Source organism: Mesoplodon densirostris, chromosome 13 (genome assembly GCF_025265405.1).
Source record: "Mesoplodon densirostris isolate mMesDen1 chromosome 13, mMesDen1 primary haplotype, whole genome shotgun sequence".
Lineage (NCBI taxonomy): Eukaryota > Metazoa > Chordata > Mammalia > Artiodactyla > Ziphiidae > Mesoplodon > Mesoplodon densirostris.
In genome coordinates this window covers 48,805,115-48,824,895 of record NC_082673.1, presented here as the reverse complement: position 1 = coordinate 48,824,895, position 19,781 = coordinate 48,805,115, and the positions used below count along the sequence as shown (strand labels likewise).

Sequence of the window (19,781 nt, the reverse complement as noted above, 5' to 3'; positions counted from 1 at the left end):
TACAAACTAAATTTTCAGAAAAAAAACTGTCCTTCAGCTAGTTCATGACAACCTATACCAAGACAATGTATTAACAAATATGTGGCAGAACTAATTTGCACAGATTTCCTTCTTACTGCTTCATATTCTTACACACAAATGTTTATTCATTTTTCTTTTCTTCTTTAACACCCAAGAGTTTTAGATATTTTTCTAATTAATTTGCCTTTCATTATTTTAAAATAATATAAATGTTATAAATATTAGAATCTGTGACTATTATTTTCAATTATATATGAGGACAAAATAAAGGCTGAATAAAATTCTAAAACAAAAGTTTTCTCTACTTCTAAATTCTAAAATTATTAAAGAATAACAATTTGAACAAATGTTGATTTAATTCATTCATCTTTTATTTTTCTTTTAGCAAACATCAGATAATATGAACAAAATTTTATTGCTCACTATAGTTACACACATTCTTTTTTGCTTTATATAAGTTAAAAAACATATTTAAGTGGATAAAATTCTTGGCTAAAGACATATTCCAGAACTCTAACACATACTTTTCTGAGTTAGGACAAAAGAAAGCTTATCAAACTTCCCTAAGAGACCAGCATCATACAGCAAATTAAATTAGTATATGCTGCTATTAAGTTAACATCTGCCATTTTTTAAAGACTTTAATTTTAGTATTTAGGTTACAGCTAAAATAATTTTTATCTCAAGTTTTAAGAAAGAAGAGAAGCTGACCATACAAACCCTGTTCATTACCATATTGGCCATTTAAAAAATAAAAAATATTAAAAATTAAAAAATATATCTACAATCAAGAAAATTCTACTCATCCTGCTAGAAAAAAAAATAGCTACCAATAAGTTATTTTAGAATACTTTAAATATAGATGGAATTTATAATAACTAGATTTCTTTGTATCTTGTTTTATTACTTCTTAATGCTTCTCTTTTAAAGTAACAGATTACTTCAAAATAAAGCCAAGCTGCTTAGTATTTTACAATTTCATTCTTTTATAAATTTCAGACCCCCCAAAAAATTCAGATCAAGGATTTCAAAGCAAGCAGCCTTCAGAATATATTTTGTTTGGCAAGCAGAATGGTTTTAATCTTTGGCAGTTGAATACCTTCAGGTAGTACTTATTTGCTCTAGATGACCACAACAGCTCCTGCCAGGTTCCCACACAGTCACCTGCTGGGCATGTGATACTGATACCCTGTTTTTAATATTATAAAACCCAATATTTACTTATAAAAATTAGTTGCATTCATGGAGAAAAAATTCAAATTTTATAAACAATGCAAAATCTTACTAGTTATTTTCTTATTTGAGAAAAACAGATCAAACCAGAAAGGTCTCATTTTTATAATACCCCCTTACATAACAAATTATCAGACACATTTGTACATATGGGTACTATCTTCTTAGAATATTGTTACAAGTAACCTAAAATCTGAGCTAGACAAATCATACAACTGAAAAGTATTGTACTGATTTTATTAGACAGTCTTGGCTCAACAGTGGCTTTCAGCCACATAAAAAATGCCCAAATACTTGAGACAAATATTCTCAAATATTCGAGGAAAGGTGACATTAATAAGGCTAACAAAATAAGTTAACAAAGGCATTCTCTAATCCTAGAGAATGAAGCAAAGGGAGAGATCTTGTAAGACAAATTGTAAAAGAGGAAGAATTTGAAGTAAATTTGGCCTTGGACCCTTTCATATTGCTACTCCTTCAATTTTCACAAGCTAAAGAATAAGAGAAACTAAAAACTATTTCTTAGTGGAAAAGACTGTAAGGAAAGCAAAGTAGCTGAGTAGTGATGGAGAAAATACAACAAAGATATAAAAATTTATAGTTAAGATAATCAAGAGATGATGGTGCAACCATTCTGAAGTTAAGAAACAGAAAAAAATAAGAAATGAATTAGAAAGGCAATAATCTGCTGAGTCTTTTTAAGTTATATACAAATAAAAGACATCTGTACTTCTTCAGAGGTTTAAATCTGATTGGAAACATATTTACCTATGAATTTGTCTCATTTCTTAAAACATAACAACTGATTCCCATCTGGATAAATATTTTTAAATTCTTTATTAAAGCAAGCTTCTTAGCTGCACTTTGATGGGGTTATATAAAAAGCGTCAGAGCATTAATCCCATCAACACCAAAGTTACTGAAATCACGTTCAGTTATAAGCATTCATTAAATTTGCTATCACCATCACCACAGTATTGCAACGTCAAAGAGACTGAGTCATTTCACTTCTTCAAGAAAAATTACACTGACACGGTTACTGAAAGCTTTCAGTAATAGGGAGAAAAATTTTTTTAACTATTTCAACGCAGAACAGAATGTTCAGGATCCTATATTTAATAAAAATATCAGCAAACAGGGTACCATCTTGGTCTATAAATGATGTTCTCCACAAGGGACTTACAAGTGTTTTTAAAACACCACTAAGGGGACACAGGTGAAAGTTTATCTTTGACACATTTTTTAAAAACCTGTTAGTAGCTTTGCCATAAAACTGATTTAAGGTAGTTATTTTTTTCAGAAACATTTAGAACAATCCAACACTTGGTATTAATACTCAGATCAGCACGCTGTACTAAAACATAACAGCAACATTTTATAGACTAGCTGCAATTTTCACTAGCTGTGTTCACCAACCGTTTAACAGAATTGTAGTGTTCTCCTAAGCCATATGCATGTCTCATATAACTGAAATAAAAAAAGGAGAAATAAGTAATTTAGATAAAAGTAATTCAATTCATTGTATATAAATGTTTATTATGTATATAAAACCAAGTATTTTGAATTAATCACTTCACAGGGTATCATTCAATAGACTTCATTACTTAAAAGTTCAACACCATTTGAAAAGCATCAGCAGTCAGTAAGATCTGGTTCAATAACTCTGTCTGCTGAGTTTGTCAGGTAAAACACAATCATTGGAGTGAAAAAGGAAAAACTGAGGTGCTGAGTGCTCAACAAGCTTAAATTATTACCTAAACCCAAGCCATTAATAACTACCTTAGTAGGCTTAGCTAATGAACACTAAAGCCAATGGTAAACTCTCCAAGCTGTTTCAGAGAACTCTCAATTATGTAACATGTTTTTACAATATGAAAAAAAAATCTCTAAGGAATAAACAATCAGGCAACATGAATGTATTTCAGCTTTTATACCTGTTGAAACTTTTAGCATTACTGTCAAACCAGAACAACATGAGAACTAATCCTAAAATTTTGTAACCTTTAGAGATGACTTTATTCTTAACTCATATACAAGATTAAATCACTAGAGGTTTAAACAATTATCTAAATCACATATTTTGTCAATGCCTTCTAATTCTGTAATTGCCTTTTACATAAAATAAGCATAATTAATGCTGCTGAAGATGACTTGTTTTGATTAATCAACATTTATAACCTAAATTTTTTTCGTAATTCTTTTTGTCTTAATCATGAAAAATACTAACAGTAGGAATTTCTAGGTACTTACACAAGTATTAATGGTTTTTTTGGATATTCTTCACCAACTACAAGAGGAGGAGAATCTGCCTGTATTATCTCTATGGGTGTTCGTAAAATGTGAGACAGGGCTCTTAGCTATAAAAGAGAAAATGTAAAACCAAAAAACAAACAAACAAACAAATATATATATATATATATTAGTAAGGGAAATAAAGAGGTAAATCTTATTCAAATCATAAACTACTGAATTTATGCATGAATAACTGTTCCCAGTCAGAGCAGGGATCTACTCTTGCTCCTTAATGTACACCAAGAGCCCGGCACATAGTGGGCACTTAATACATATTTATTAAAAATCAAATAAATATAATGTTTACTAAACCAAATGCATAAGTTTCAAGCCCTGGATGTACAACAGCTTTTTGGAAATATCTATGCCATAGTTAATGAAGCAAGGGGATGAGTAAATTGAGTTCATTTTACTAGTCTCTCTACTTTTGAATATGCCTTGAAAATTTCCATAATAAAGGATTTTTAAAAATACTGTTACTCAGGCACCAGATCAAATCAATTACAATTGAGAGGGGCTGGGGGAAGGACAGAGGAAGCAGGAAAGAATAGGAGGTTTATTTTTTTTAAAAGCTTTTCAGATGACTCTACTGTACTAATGTTGAGAACAACTGCTCTATAGTTTTCAAGGCATGAGTAGAATGAGTTAGGTTATGAACTGTACTATCCTTTCATGAATTTCCAACTGATTAACATACAATTTTAAGTTCATGCCACATGATATAAAATTAGAGCTTAAAGTTGGATGAATAATAGTTAATAATGAATATTGGTAGTAACATTTTTTTAGACTTACTTTGACCAAGCACTCTAAGTGCTTTATGTGTATTAATGCATTCAATCCTCACAATAACCTTACGGAACAGGTACTACTGTTATACGTTTTAAAGACTATAATTACAGGTAGAGAAAGGTTAAGAGAAGTCAAGCACAAGGAAACAAAATGACTTGCAACTGAACTGAGAAGTCTTGACTCTAGAGCTCAAGTTCATACATAAATTAATCATTTAACAGTTTTCAGTCATAATGCCCTGATCTGTTTATTTGCCCCACTATAACAGAACATGGACCTTTTAGGAAATTTTAAACGAAGGTAAGAAATTAATTCAAGAATATGGAAAAGGTTCTGTGCTACACAGTAGCAAATTTAATCCTATGTTCCATCTCGTAAAATATTCCTTTGAGGCACCTTTTTCTTATACCTAAAATAACATTTTTTAAAAGCTAGCATGGAATGGAGGGTGTAAAACAAGCTCTGGAAATCTTAATATCCCATCTAAGTCTGCAGAAATCATACAAAGAATTTCTCTTTAATAATTTAAATTTACCCCATTGTGAAAACAGCAACTCTTATTTCAAATGAATTCACAAACAATTTATGAGAAAATATCCTTCAAAAGATGTTTTAAAAGGTTTTTCTCAATTTAAAAAGAGTCACTTAGGTCTCTAGAACTCAAATTAATTTGAGATTCTTATTAAAAAGTTCAAGCATCTTTAATTACTCCTAATGTAGTCACAAAGCTAACCTTCCCCAGTTTCAGAGACCCAGGAGAGGCATACAAAACAAGTGGACACAGTTCCCTCTGGTGGCTCAGAAGAGGTACAAATATAGTACTGCTAAGAAAAAGACTTCGAAGAAGCAATTATGTCATATCTCCAAACAACATAGTTCTTGAAGTGAAAGTCAGAGCCACAAACTATTTAAGATGACTAATCATAATTACACAATATTAATTATACTGCTAGATTCATCTATCTGGCACTTTTGCTTACAAACTTCTATGCATATACTCTTTGCCTTATTTCATATCCACAAATGGCCTACCATATACACATAGGGGTTTTATTATCCCCATTCAGTAAGGAAAATGGAGCTCAGGAGGTTGGCTGACTCCCCCAAAGTCACAAAACTGAGAAGTACAAGGAAAAACCACAACCTAGGGCTTCCCTGGTGGCGCAGTTGAGAGTCTGCCTGCCGATGCAGGGGACACGGGTTCATGCCCCGGTCCAGGAAGATCCCACATGCCGGGGAGCGGATAGGCCTGGGAGCCATGGCCGCTGAGCCTGCGTATCCAGAGCCTGTGCTCCGCAACGGGAGAGGCCGCAACAGTGAGAGGCCCGCGTACCGCAAAAATAAAAACAAAAAACAAACCACGACCTAGCGCCAAGTCTTTCCCTCTTACTCCCTGATTTCTAATACCCCAGGCTATCTTATCACCACTTGGACCACTTAGGTGTTTTATTTTGCTTTAATGAGACAAAGTTAACAGTAAGATAAATAATTAGAGCTTAAAAAAAATCGTGATTAACTCCCTACAAGTGACTAAATATATTGTTTTCTTACAAGTGAATTTTAATGCATCAAATACTGCTTTCAAGTCAGTAAGTATCAACTAGGAACTCAAGACACAATTGTAATTGATGTATTGTGGGAGGATTTGATGTGTATTCTCACATTAAAATATTGTTTTCTATTTCTGATGTAAGAGATGTTACTTTTCCAATAGTGATTTTCATCAGTTGAGCCACTTGGGTAAATTTTACTGTACTTGAGTAAAATCTTCACTTTCATATGTCCATAAATTCAAATACACGGCCAGTAGCAATATCACAAATGGAAATAGGCAGATGCAACACTACCCTCACCAACACAATGATCAAACACTGGGCTATTTAAAATGAAATAGTGCTTCAGTTCCCAAAGGTACATACTTAAATTAAAGGCCTAAGAATATTAACTCCCTTTTTCAATGCTTCATCAGTAGAGAAACAGCAAATATATAAAGAAAAGGAATCTTGAAAGGGAAATTTGGATCATCTGAAAAATATGTCTGAAAACTACAGAAGGGATTTTTAAAAATAATTTAACAATGCCACTATGAATAACAAACTTACCTCAAGCTGACCTCCCCATGCAGCGGTGTTTATGATATCATCACAGTACTTTCCAAACTCTTCTGCAGAAAATAGATCAGAATATAGTACTTAATAATTTTTAGAACTCATGTTAGATCCCTTTTATACCTCCCACAATTTCTGATGAAACTGCCCAAGTTATGAACTTCCTCCTTCACTACCTATATTCTTTAGAATTTAATCCATTTCCCAATCCAAACTTAATTCACTCAAACTTTCCATCGAAGAGCAAAGCAATAAATCTCTGCTTCTCTCCCTCAGCCTAAGGCCCAGCGACCTCAACTACATTACAATCCTACCTCTCTCTTGACCCAAGCAATGACCCCAAAATTGCCACCATATTCACATTTTAAAGTCCAAATCTGCATCTGAAAGAATATGCTGAAAGACTAAAAATGCATCCTTTATAATATCAGGTTCACTATAAGACACTGTAAGAAATGTGAGAAGAGAATCAGAGTAAAAGTAAAATGAGTTGAAACTCCTTTCCCAGTGATAGCATCAAATAGTGCCTTCAGATGTTTTGGAAACGTTTACTTTATTTGTTATCAGGATCAGTTCTAGCCAAAGAAAGGTCTTCCTACATCAGTCCTGAGAGGACATAAAAGACCTAATTGCAGAGTTTAATGGCATATTTTGAGCATACACACTTTTATACAGAAAGTTAACATGGGAAACTAACACCTCTAACTTCCTGTTTAGAGGAAGGGGAAAGAATTATGGGCATCTAGGAGAAAATATGTCCTGTGTATCTGTCTCAGTCACTGTCTCAGATCCAGTACTCAGAATAGTGCCTAGAGTAGTTCTTGCCACACTGTGGCCTTCAATAAATATTGTCGAAAGGAATGAAGGTAATTAAGTCTTTTGACTTTTTCTCTGATTCACCATGCTGAGTTGCCACCTCCTCTCTACTGCCCTACAACTAGCAGTTGGGGACTCCATTAAACAAGTCAACCTTAACCATCCCCTCCCTCTTCAATACAACCTGGCCATATGACTTGCTCCCAGTAGATACTGACACACCTGCTGACTTATCTCAAGGACTAATTTTCTCCCTTACTCCCCTTTCTCTTTAAGAAACTTTTTCAGATTTTCACTTGCTCTCTCCTTTATTTGCTAGTTGTACATTTTTTTTACCTTCCCAACTATCAAAGGTATTATAGAGAATAATAAGGCAGGTTATTAACTCATCTGTTTTTGGTTTTGCAAAGTCAAATTTTGCCTGAATATTATAGCTTATTGAGAATAAAATTAAATCTCCCAAACTACAGGATAAAAGGAGGAATTAGTTTTCCTAATCATTCTATACTGGTGGTCTTCAGGCCCTATACTTCCAGAGACTAGTCAAAGCTTAACTTTGTGAAATAGAACTTATTAACACACTTTTTAAAATATTAATAATGAATCCTATTCCTATCTTATATAAACGATTAATATATAAAAGATTAATTAACTACAAAATAGTTAAGTACTTAAAAGATCTTAATAAACCAAAATGTGCTAGTATCTATTAAAGTTATAGAAAATAATTTTGCCCAGATGTTGAGATTCTTTTCCCCCATAAGGACCATTCAGGTTATTTTTATTATCAGTTCCAGGAGGCACTTTATTTAACAACCACCACAACCACAACAAGACATAGTAAAGAAAAATAAATTACCTGAAGTATACATATCTCCTGTATTAGGATTTGTTAAAAATGGCAGAAAGTCTTCCACATGGCTTTGCATATAGTCAGCAGTCTGACTTCTTAAGGCAGCCACAGTCAGACTGCAGTCCTGTTCTTTCAGTTGATCTTCAATGGCTCTATACATACAGTGGCCATCAGATGGAATCTGTTTAATTTCCAACTGTCTAGCTGCCAATATTTGAGCAAGTTTTTCACTTTCTACATGTCTAGCTCCAGTTAAGTTTTCAATTTCAGCTTCAGCTATCCTTTCTTCCCGCTCCTTTTCCAGTGCAGCTTTTTTGTCCTATGAAGAGGACAGTGTAGGAAAGTTAATTCCTAATAATTAGGACTAATTTACATTTATTATGGGGATGAAATATAAGATTCTCAAAAACATTTTTCTCCCTTCTCCCACAAGCATTATCATATTGATGATCTCATCACTTGTAGAATTTTCTATATTGTGAACTCCTTTAAAGGCAAATATTATTTCTCATGTGTGTGTACAGCACCTAGCTCTGTACTAGGACAAAAGAAAGCCCCCAAATTTTTATTTGAAGTCCATTTAAAAACTACATGCCGGGCTTCCCTGGTGGCGCAGTGGTTGAGAATCTGCCTGCTAATGCAGGGGACACGGGTTCGAGCCCTGGTCTGGGAGGATCCCACATGCCGTGGAGCAACTAGGCCCGTGAGCCACAACTACTGAGCCTGCGCATCTGGAGCCTGTGCTCCACAACAAGAGAGGCCGCGATAGTGAGAGGCCCGAGCACCGCGATGAAGAGTGGCCCCTGCTTGCCACAACTAGAGATAGCCCTCGCACAGAAATGAAGACCCAACACAGCATAAATAAATAAATAAATAAATAAATAAATAAATAAATAAATAAATAAACTCCTACCCCCAACATCTTCTTTAAAAAACAAACAAACAAACAAAAAAAACTATATGCCAAGTGTCTAAAAACTTTACTTACCGATTTCAAAGTACTATCTTAGGACTGAGTTGTCCTAGGCCTTAAAGCAACATCATTGTCATACTTAAGTCCAAGCTAATCCAAACTTTTTAACTTATCACTCCACCAGTGAGGTCTTAATGTGCTAAATCACCAGCTCACCAGCGAGGCATTAAATGGCTAAGGTCTTTAGAAGGGTATAGGAGCTCTATATATCCAGCTTTAAAAAAAAAAAAAAAAATGTGTACATACACACACATTTAACTAAAGTAACAGATAAAAATATTCTTCTCTATAAAAAGTTAAAATATTACAGATAATCTAAAGTTCCCCTGCCAATCCCAGTGCCTGCTCTAGAGGTCTGATGTGTATCCTTCTAGATTTTTTTCTATGTATTTTAATAAATACAGATGTACTCATAGAAAATGTACAGAATACAGTATTTTAACAAAAGTCCTATTATACATTACACTCTGCAGCTTGCTTTCCTTATTCAAATGTTATAATGTGATGGGGAGAGGGTAATGAGAGATTTGTGACATGAAGGGTGGATAAGAAGTAGAGTCGGAAGGTTGGGAAAAAAGAGAAAAAACACCTGACACTTGGAATAGCAAGGAAAAAGACAGAAAGCACTATATGTTTCACAGCTGAACACGGTTCATATAGCTAGAGTACCAGAGAAAAGTGTCAAGAGATGAGGTTGGGGGGCAAAAAAGATGGTATACAGTTAATATATATTAAGTCTATGCCTACATAGTTTAAAAAACAACAACACTAGAAGGAGATACACAAAATATTTACAGTGCTTTTCTCTGGATGGTAGGATTACAAAATAAGTTTTATTTTGCTTTGTGTGTGTGCCTGCATGTGTGTGTGTGAACATCTTTCTAACTCTCTATGGTATGTTTTACTTGTATACTGGGAGCAAGTGCTTTTCAATTTAAGAGAATAAAAATAGTTAAACTACATTCTATCAATATAAATCTTGATACTGGTAGCAAACTACAGTGAAGGATTTAGATAAACCAAGAAAAAGAAGGAAAAGGTAAAGATTTTTATTTCCCCAGCTCCAACCTTTCCTTAGGACAGAAGATGTGAATGGAAAGGCAAATTTCAATTTCACTTAATGCCACCTGCTTCTACTACATGCCTGTTATGTGCCGTGCCAGATAAACCTAAAGTGATTTCTCAGTTACCTGAATCAAAAGCAGTATTATCTTCTTAATAAAACATAAACCTATTTGCTTTTTCTTCCCAACTCCAACCATGCCAGAAATACCATGAAACAATTTATTTCACTGCATACCTACAACTGTGGATCACAGTGGCATAAAATCTTAAAACACAAGATGGCACTGCTACTTTTTTAAAGACTATAAAAAACATTTTCAGAGGGGAGAGGAAGGATAAGCACCTTGAATATCATCTAATCCAAAACCCCTCATTTTCCTCTTCTGAGGAAACGGCACGCAGAAAGATTTCCAAAGGCCATACAGCTGGTTAGAAGCAGAGCAGGGACCAAGGACAACACAGAGAGCTCCTTCTATCCAGGCACCTGAATCAGAATAAAAGTTGGAGTAGATGGGAGCTGGAGTTAATGACGTCAGGTACTAGTTACTGGAAGAGTGGAACTTTATACTATCTGTAAAACCTTTATTTAAACCTCTTAAATACTAATCCAGTCATTTCATTTTTCCCCTCATGCTCTGCTTCAATATTACAAAGCAATTGTATTTCCTTTTCAGGGCACTAGGTGAGAAACACATTGGATTGTTTTCCCAACCATGCAGAGTTTTCCAGTGGCATGAGGCACTTTCCTTTCTACAACCCTAGTCCTGGAGGTAGAATGACACCAATAAATTCTAATGAAAATATATGTATGATGAAAATAGCACATAAATCATAAATACATTGTCAGTAAAACTAGAGTCATGTAGTAATAGTATAGTAATACAGCAAAAACAACTCTGAAGAGAAATCTTAAGAGCTGGGTACTAGTGCAGGGGTTGTATTAAACTTTCAGCATGCCACTGAGACAACCTGGGCCTCAGCTTTCTCATTTATAAAATAAAGAAATTGAACTAGATCTCATTCCAGCTCTCAAATTTCATATTTTTGGAACCCAGTTCTTCTAAGTTCTACTTGGGGCTCTTTCCACCATACCAATAAGTTTTCACTGAACTTCTTTGAAGTAAATAAAATACTCCACATGCTTTTCTAGATTGAAAATACGGGATTTGCTCTACAATATTCCAATAATAAATCTTCATGAAGTTTTGTCATGTTTTTCTACCAGAGAGTTGTATCTCTCCCAAAGATGACATCATTAGTTAACTGACTTTTTATTCCTTGGTGCCTCTGGGGGAAAAAAAAAAGTGGTTCGGCATAAGTCTAATACCCAATTATCTACCCTGTCTTCAGGTTCCATTTTCTTAAATACTATAAACTTTCAGTGTTTTCTGACCCAAAATCCTATTAATATAACAAAGCAATAAGAAACTTTGGGGATTACTTATAGGGTGTTTTCTCTGCCAAGTGTTGACTCAGCAGAGAAGTGTTGCCAAGCAGCTGACTATAAAAGATACTACATTTTTTGAGAGTATAGCTGGAAAAGGTATGCATTTCAGCTATGCAATATTTTAGGAGAAAAGTAACAAAATGTTTGAGAACGGTAAGGGAATTAGTTTGTTCTGTTGCCTAAGGGACCAGCTAGGGGGAACAAGTGTTGATAAGGACAGGAAAGAGTTGTGTCATGTTTGCCAGAATTAAATAGTTGCTACCCTAAGATATAGCAACTACTAGGTAGAGGCAACTGCAACAAATATTTTGTTATGTTTCTGCCAAGCAAAACTTCTGCCCTTCACTTTTGATCTATAGAAAATAGATGACAATAATAAGGCTATAATAGAATACATATCATAAGTATAGAGTTAGTGAACTAAATAACCTCCAAAATACCATGAAACCTAAATTTCATCAGTCTATGAAATTCACAATTATAATAATTACTCAAGAACAAAATTTTACAATAGTATGAGAAATGTTTGACAATTTGCAACTTAAGCAACTTTCAAGTAAACAAACAAAAAAACTTGTCTTAGGTTGAATTCCTTAAGAGGTGTACTATGCAGTATTTAACACAGTGAACAATACTATCATTTGTTGACCCAAATGATAGTAAAAATGTTGTTTTAGGGTTTTGGAAACAGTAAATTATTTAATATTCACAATAACTCTATGAAGTAGGTATTATTTTCCCCCATTCTATACATGTGAAACCGAGGCTTAAAAAGGTTAAGAATCTTACCCAAAGCCACAGACAATGGGATTAAAGCCTCCCTCTGACTGACACCAAATTCCATGCTCTATTAAATTATGTACTACTAAATTATAAGATGCAAAGCTACTTTAAACATTTAAACCCTAGAAAACATCAAGTGTTAATAAAACAATATTTGGGAAAGAAAGGTTGGATTTAAACCCCTTGTTCTTTTTCAAAGTAAAAGCCCTTACCGTAATATCTAATCTCACGCCCATAATTTTGATACCATAAACTTATTACGTCCAATAAATCAGTTTCCTTACAGCTCTTTGATCATGCAAAATTTCACTCCCATATTTGTTTTTGTGCATGCTGTTTCACTGACTTTAAATATCCTAACTAAATAACTATATTTCCTTAAATACCAACTATGTAACACAGCACTATGAGTTTTTCCTTCTCTGAATTTTCATCACAACTAACCAACACATATATAACTACATAATTCTGATATTTTTATATCTTGCTTAACTTCTAGATTCAAATTCTTATTTTACCACTTAATACCATAGTTCTTAACCAAAGCTATATATCAGTATCACCTGGGCTTACACTCTTCAAATTCTGAATTATTAAGTCTGGAATAATATGTTTGTAAAAAATATCCTTTGCGGGCTTCCCAGGTGGCGCAGTGGTTGAGAGTCTGCCTGCCGATGCAGGGGACACGGGTTTGTGCCCCGGTCTGGGAAGATCCCACATGCCGCGGAGCGGATAGGCCCGTGAGCCATGGCCGCTGAGCCTGCGCGTCCAGAGCCTGTGCTCTGCAACGGGAGAGGCCCCAACAGTGAGAGGCCCGTGTACCGCAAAAAAAAAAAAAAAAATCCTTTGCACACCCCCTTTCCTAGCCCCACCTTCCTATGAGAACTGCAAATTGGACATGTTATTTTATACTGCTTCAGGGCTATTTTCTTCTCTATAAAGTGGGGATAAGAAATCCTACTTCACAGGATTACTGTCGGGACTAAATGAGATTTCATATAATCTAAAGCCTAATAAATGTTACTTCAGGTCCTCTGGCAAGGAACTCCATATTTTTTCTATTCACTTCCAATAAAGCACCTAAGATAGTATTACACACACAGCACTAACAAATACTAGGTGACTTTCATACCCGTCTCTTTTGTGCTTTTGATATCCGAAATGGCTGATTCTCAAGAACCAAGTTTGAAATATTGACAGCAACAGAATCTATCTGAGGGAAACAAAAAACATTAACAAGTTAATGACCTTTAAGTTATTATTCAAAGTATTAGATTATTAAATTATTATCAAAAGTCACAAATATGTGTCATCCCACAATTCAAATTTGAATAACAGCAATAGATGAAGCACAATACTAAATGAGACATGGTTCTGTCTACTTTCTCTGTATTTAAGGGAGAACTGTCAGATTCCCAAGAACTTTCCTTATAGCTCTTCAAAGACAAAGCTCATTCCTGCATGGTTTCCTTCCTTCTTAGAATGCCTACTCCATTCATCTAAATACTTCCTATAAGGGCCACAACTCATTCAGCATTCCACCCTTCCCTTCTCTAAATGTTATACTTATAGTATATGTAAGGTTCTGTCATTACTACTTTCATAACCTCAAATGTGGTGGCAAAGGCCTTGCTCTATCTTAATTAGCCAGAACCTGATGAGCACTGCTTCTTGACCCTGGTAGGAAGTTGAGATTTTTCTATCCCTTCCCATCTACAAACTGAAAAACGTTTAGGTAGAAAATTTAATTTATAATTATTGTTAAGATATTACAACTAATCTTAATCACCAAATGGCTGTTATGTGTTTGCTAAAGAATAAAATGCTAGACTTACAACTATCAGGATTAGTAGCTAATATTTTATTACCACAAGTATAAGTTAAGCTAGTTTTTAGTATGACAAATACATGAAACATATCAAGGCCTCTAATACCAGAGTCAGCAGTCCCTAAGGCTATGGACCAAGTGATCAAAATATCAAAATCAGATTAAGACTTCAAAGAGCAGTTATCAACTTTAGTGAAATTAGGATTCTTATATTTTTCACAGGAATGTGCTAATTTTACAAACTGCCATACTGACAATAGGCAAGATACAAAAAAGCATCTGGAAAAAAAAGAAGAAAGCAGTGACAAAAGAATTCAGGTGACATTCAGAAAGAAAACAGGCTTCAGTTTAAGAAAAAAAAGATAAAGTAAAATGAGAGTTTGTATTTTAACAGTTGGACAATATGTAGCTTAACAATTAAACATTTTTGTCCTTGGAAACCTAGGAAAGAAATCTCAAAATTGAAAGGCCTGAGAGAGCAAACAAAACTATCTCACTAATAGAAAAGATAGGGAGACAATTAGGAATACCATGACTGTAACAACACAAACACCTAGAGCATCATGCCTTGTTACTTGGAAATAAAAGGCATGGAAAGCCAGGCTCTTGAAAAAAAAGTTAAAGAAAATAAAACTATGTTTAATACAATAACTGTAAATCAGTACAGACAAGCTGTTTTGCCTGTCAACAGCAGACCAAAAATGAACCAAATAAAATAAAATTTATTTATGGTAGACAAAATTTTTCATAGACATAAGAACTTTCTAACTATCAATAATGAGAATGAGGTTATGGAGTCTATGATCTTTGGTATCTAAAACCCATGTAATAAGCTACCACTCTAGATAAAATTATAACAGAATTCAGTATTCACATTCTGGAGTAAGACAGCTGTCATTTTGAATTCAGGCTGTGGTACTCAATGGCTGTTATAAGTTTAGAACAAAGTTTTAAATCTCTCTGAGTCTGTTTCCCATTTGAAAGATGGGATTATCTACACTTACTTCAGAGGTAATACTTCATAGTGTGTTATTATGAGAATTATGAGAAAATTAATATATTAAACAAAGTGTGTGGCATACAACACATTGTGTATGGCTACAATGATGAAATAAATATTAGCTAAAATGATGACAGTTAACATGCTACAATTTACCCAAGAAACATCAGTAAATTTCCATTTATTACAACTTGTTCATAAAGCACTTTTAACTTAGAAAATGATTTCACATTTGTTATCCCATTTCTTTAAAAAAATCTTGTGCTTAAACAGCAGTAGTATTTGTATCATATGATATGTGAAGAACTTATGCTCAAGAAGATTAAGTAAATTTGCCCAGGTTACAATCCTATTTAATGGCAATTCTGAGACTAGGAGACTGGTCTTCCAACTTTCATTTGGTAAAGCTTCCTTTAGTCCATTTTATCAATCTGTTCATCTTTGGGGCAACAGTTAAGAGAGTGGACTTTTCTTTGCTGGTCTTCCTTAAAAACCACACTACCATGTAAACCTGGTTGGAAAAATATCAATGAAAAGTGATGGCATGAGCGTGACTAAGTGACTTCTTTCCCTCCGATTTTATGATTTTATATAATAAACAGTGTAGTAGAAGTGGCAGTTGCTTTCAAAGGTAGACAAAAAGAAACATTACTTCACCTACTTTACTCTCCTTAGAAGTCAGCTTCAATTGTTCCAGCTCCTCTTTATGTTTCTGTTCCATTTCTGCTTCTAACTTAGCTACATCTTCAATAAGTTGCTTCCTCCTCTTTTTGTCATTCTTGGGTACAGCATTCTTCATACCCTGAATTTTGGCTGAAAAGCCACCAAAACCATTAAGTCATAAACCCAGGGATTAAGTAAAACTATGAAATAGTAACAATAAGGGGATGGTAAACGGAGAAGAGTATAGAAAAAGTAATTATGAAAGCAAGAGTAATTACACAACAGATAGTTACAGAGAAGGGTCCAGATGAAGCTAAGACACCCCCTCAAAAAAAAAAAAAAGAAAAGAAAAAATTTATTAACATAACCGTGAGTTTGTTTGGTGTGGGAGGAGGAAAAACTTAAAAAAAAAAAAAAGTAAAATTTTAAATCTTTCAAGTACCCCTTCCGAGTCCTCAAAATTTAGGTGAGATATTTCAAAACGCACCGAGTAGGGCAAGTGTCGGCAAGTAGGGTAGGAACAGGAAGGGGAGACAGGAAAGGGGGTCTGGGTCCAAGACGGTGGCTTCCCGGTGTTTTCAGAAACCCACCCACACCCGGGCGGCGGCGCGGGGTAGGGGGAACGCGGCGGACCGGAGAAGAGGAAGCTTCTGAAGGTCTGGGGGATTAAGGGACCTTGGAAAGGAGGGAGGGAAGAGACAACTGGCTACTTTGGAGAAGCTTAGGAGGATCCAGATCAGATACCCCTCAAGATTTCCCAGAAGCGACCCGCCACGCACCCTTCCCTGGGTCCTGGCGACTTCTAGGTTCCCATTCCCCCGTCACCTTGCAACTCCTTCTTCTCTTTGCGATGCCTTCTCACCAGCTGCTCCTCCTCATCAAGCTCCTCAGTCAAGACTGCCTCCATGACAACCAGGTAACCCAGCACAGCTGCTGAAAGGAACCAGTACAACCGGCTAGGAGCACCTTCCACCCTTCAACCCTCACCCCGTGCGCCATTGGCCGCAGCTAGGATCCAGCCCCGCCTTCAAGGCGGTACCGGATCTAAGCTGAGTCATCGGAGAGAGGAGGAAGAAGAACCGGATGCTGCGCGTGCGCACTCCCGTGACCCGCCCTGATGCGGCGCGGTGGGGCGGGGCGGGGCGGGGCGGGGCGGGGCGGGGCGGGGCGGGGGTGGAGCGCGATGGCGTGCTGGGGTTTGGCTTAGCAGGCTGAAGTTTGCAGCATTGCAATTGATCCGCGCTACAGCCCCTTCAGCAATAAAGCTACACCAGTCTATTGGCCCTGACGTGAGGCGGGCAGAGATGACGTAGGGGAACTGTTTTGGACGTTTGTTTTGTTTTGTTCGGTACTTCGGAGCATCTACTTTAACGGGACCACTTTTGGTCTCATTGCTAAGTACTATTCAAAAGTAAGAAGGAAAAATTTAAAAAATTTCAATAAAACCGTGAATAATTATCAGTGAGAATATTTGTCCTGATTCAATCAAACATTAGGGAATTAAGTTCTGTTTATTATTTTCAAGGTCGTAATACCGCAGTTCGGAAGAAAGACAACTAAGTAATTGAGAAAATGCCGCCTCTTGAATATAGCGGTGGAAATAGATGAGGTAGTAAGGATTGATTATCTTATCACACAGGAGCCTAAAGACCTATGCTCAATGATAAAGAAGCTATTGCCAGAGAGGTTGAAAAGTATCAGGAAGCTGACAGAGATAACAGAAATGTGCAAGCCTCATAGGGCACAAAATGGAATTACTGAAGTGAACGCAAAACAAGAGAAATTTTCATGCAGAAAAAAAGGGAAAAGAAATCAAGTAAAGAGAAGAGAGACCTAGAGCACCTGCCCAGGAGATAAAATCTACGGTAGAATAGGAATACCTGAAACAGAGGACAAAGCAAATGAAGCTGAAACTATAAGGAGCTAACTTCAGAAAAATGTCCAGAATTGAAGAAGGAGCTAGATCTGCAAATTGAAAAAGTTCACAGGGTACCATTAAAATTTAATGAAAAGAAAGCAACACCCAGACATATCCTGGTAATATTTTTTAATTGGAAGGATAAATAAAAAATTCTACAAGTATCCCAGACAGAGAAGGCAAGTTACTTATAAAGGCGCAAAGTTAGGCTGACCTCAGATTTTTCTCTTGCAACTGTAAATGCCAGAAAATAGTAGAACAATATCTACAGTTTTAAGGGAAAATAATTTTAAACCAATTATATACCCTGCCAAATTATTTCTGTACCAAGGCAACTGGAAGTCATTCACAGATACACAGGGGTTGAGAAAGTATATCTTTCAAGTACCATCCTTGAAAAATTTGCTGAATAATGTACTGCAGCCAACAAAGAACATGAATTAAAATAACTTAAAAGGAGGCAATTGTATGAAAAAATTAGTGGTAAGCATTAGTTAAACAGCATTAAGGTTACATTGTTAGGTAGAGTTATAAAACTAAATGCTAAAATTTTTAATTTGGGTCTAAAATTTCAGTTTATAAACTGTAAAAAGGCATGCTAAGCGTTCAATATATAGAGCAAATAAATACTGTTTTATTTTTAGCATGCAATGTAGATAAAGATATTCATGTTCTTAAGCTAAACATAAGTAAAATAAAAGGACTTTGTCACTGTGCACAGAAACTGTAGAATAAAGGCATACCAAATGTTAATCTGGCAAAATGGGAAAACTAGTCAGTACAGTTTTCTTTTCCCTAGTTTTAATTATAGAAGGGGGAAAAGTAGCAAATTTGTCTGTAATGCTAATACTGGTAGTGTAAAAAGAAAATTTTTTAATTACTCATTGGAGAGATCATGAATTAAAACCTTGTTTTATGTGCATCTTGCCTACAGAAAATCAATACCTACTGCTTCATGTAGTAGTAGATCATTGTAAGTAAATTTGACAATGAGATGTGTTACAAATAAAAATAGAGCACATATTCCAATTGTTTGGATTGTAGAGGAAGTGGTGAAAAACAACAAGGAAGCATTAAAATTGGCATAAGATAGATTGACACAGGTACTGATGAGTCATCACACTCGTAAACAGGTTAAATAGTCCTATTTAAAGAGATTAAAATTGCGTCAAAAATCAATCTATAACCCTGGATACTCACATTTGCATAAAGCAAAGGATAAAAGAGTTTAAAGATAATGGAAACAATAAGTCATAGAAATGGAAGTAGGGAGCAATATTTTTATTAGAACTCAAGCTATAACATATTTATAAAACATACAGTACAGGTGGTAATATTTAAGAGGCTTTATGTGGCAAATAACATGGCATTCATATGTAAAATAAATGTTCAATACCTTCATGTGAGTGATAGTTTTACTGATGTATATATGTTTTAAAAATTGTACATTTAAAATTAGTACATTTTATGTACTTAAAATTAATAAAGTAATCCTTTAATTAAAGAAAATACACATGGCAAAAATTGTTGGACCATGACTTCAGTACTTACAATCTTTAATAAGTCAAGTAAATGAGAAGATGAGATAGTTAAGGAGTAGTTAAGTAATTCAGAGGTGTGTGTGTATTTGCGTTCTTTTCAGATTTTCCTGAAACATATCTAAGTGACTACACTAAGGTGCAGGGAAAACTTTAATATATCTCTAGAAAGCACAAATGATCACATTGCAAAAAAGCCTAGGAACTAAGTTCAAATGCTGAAAAATCGCATATTTGGAATTTTTTTTTTTCTTTTTTTTTGCGGTATGTGGGCCTCTCACTGTTGTGGCCTCTCCCGTTGCGGAGCACAGGCTCCGGATGCGCAGGCCCAGCGGCCATGGCTCACAGGCCCAGCCGCTCCGCGGCATATGGGATCCTCCCAGACCGGGGCACGAACCTGTATCCCCTGCATCGGCAGGCGGACTCTTAACCACTGCGCCACCAGGGAGGC

The 19,781-nt window shown here is 35.3% G+C and overlaps 1 protein-coding gene across 1 annotated transcript; it reads right to left on the bottom strand.

Annotated features, from left to right (window-relative positions):
• Positions 1–417: 417 nt before the first annotated feature.
• Positions 418–16,866, bottom strand: OTUD6B (OTU deubiquitinase 6B). The gene is made up of 7 exons (XM_060115783.1): positions 16,700–16,866; positions 15,873–16,024; positions 13,516–13,596; positions 8,122–8,434; positions 6,441–6,502; positions 3,505–3,611; positions 418–2,721 (listed from the first exon to the last, which is right to left on the bottom strand). The coding sequence occupies exons 1-7, from the start codon at positions 16,779–16,781 to the stop codon at positions 2,637–2,639; spliced, it is 882 nt and encodes a 293-aa protein (XP_059971766.1). The 5' UTR covers positions 16,782–16,866; the 3' UTR covers positions 418–2,636.
• Between the last annotated feature and the right edge of the window lie 2,915 nt (positions 16,867–19,781).

What these genes read in the sequence shown, in the direction of transcription:
- OTUD6B (XM_060115783.1), bottom strand. Translation starts at nt 16,781, where the DNA reads ATGGAGGCAGTCTTGACTGAGGAGCTTGATGAGGAGGAGCAGCTGGTG. An exon ending in AGGAGATATGTATACTTCAG is followed by an intron (nt 6,503 to 8,121) that starts GTAATTTATTTT and finishes TATTTTCTGCAG; the next exon opens with AAGAGTTTGGAAAGTACTGT. An exon ending in CATGGGGAGGTCAGCTTGAG is followed by an intron (nt 3,612 to 6,440) that starts GTAAGTTTGTTA and finishes TCTCTTTTATAG; the next exon opens with CTAAGAGCCCTGTCTCACAT.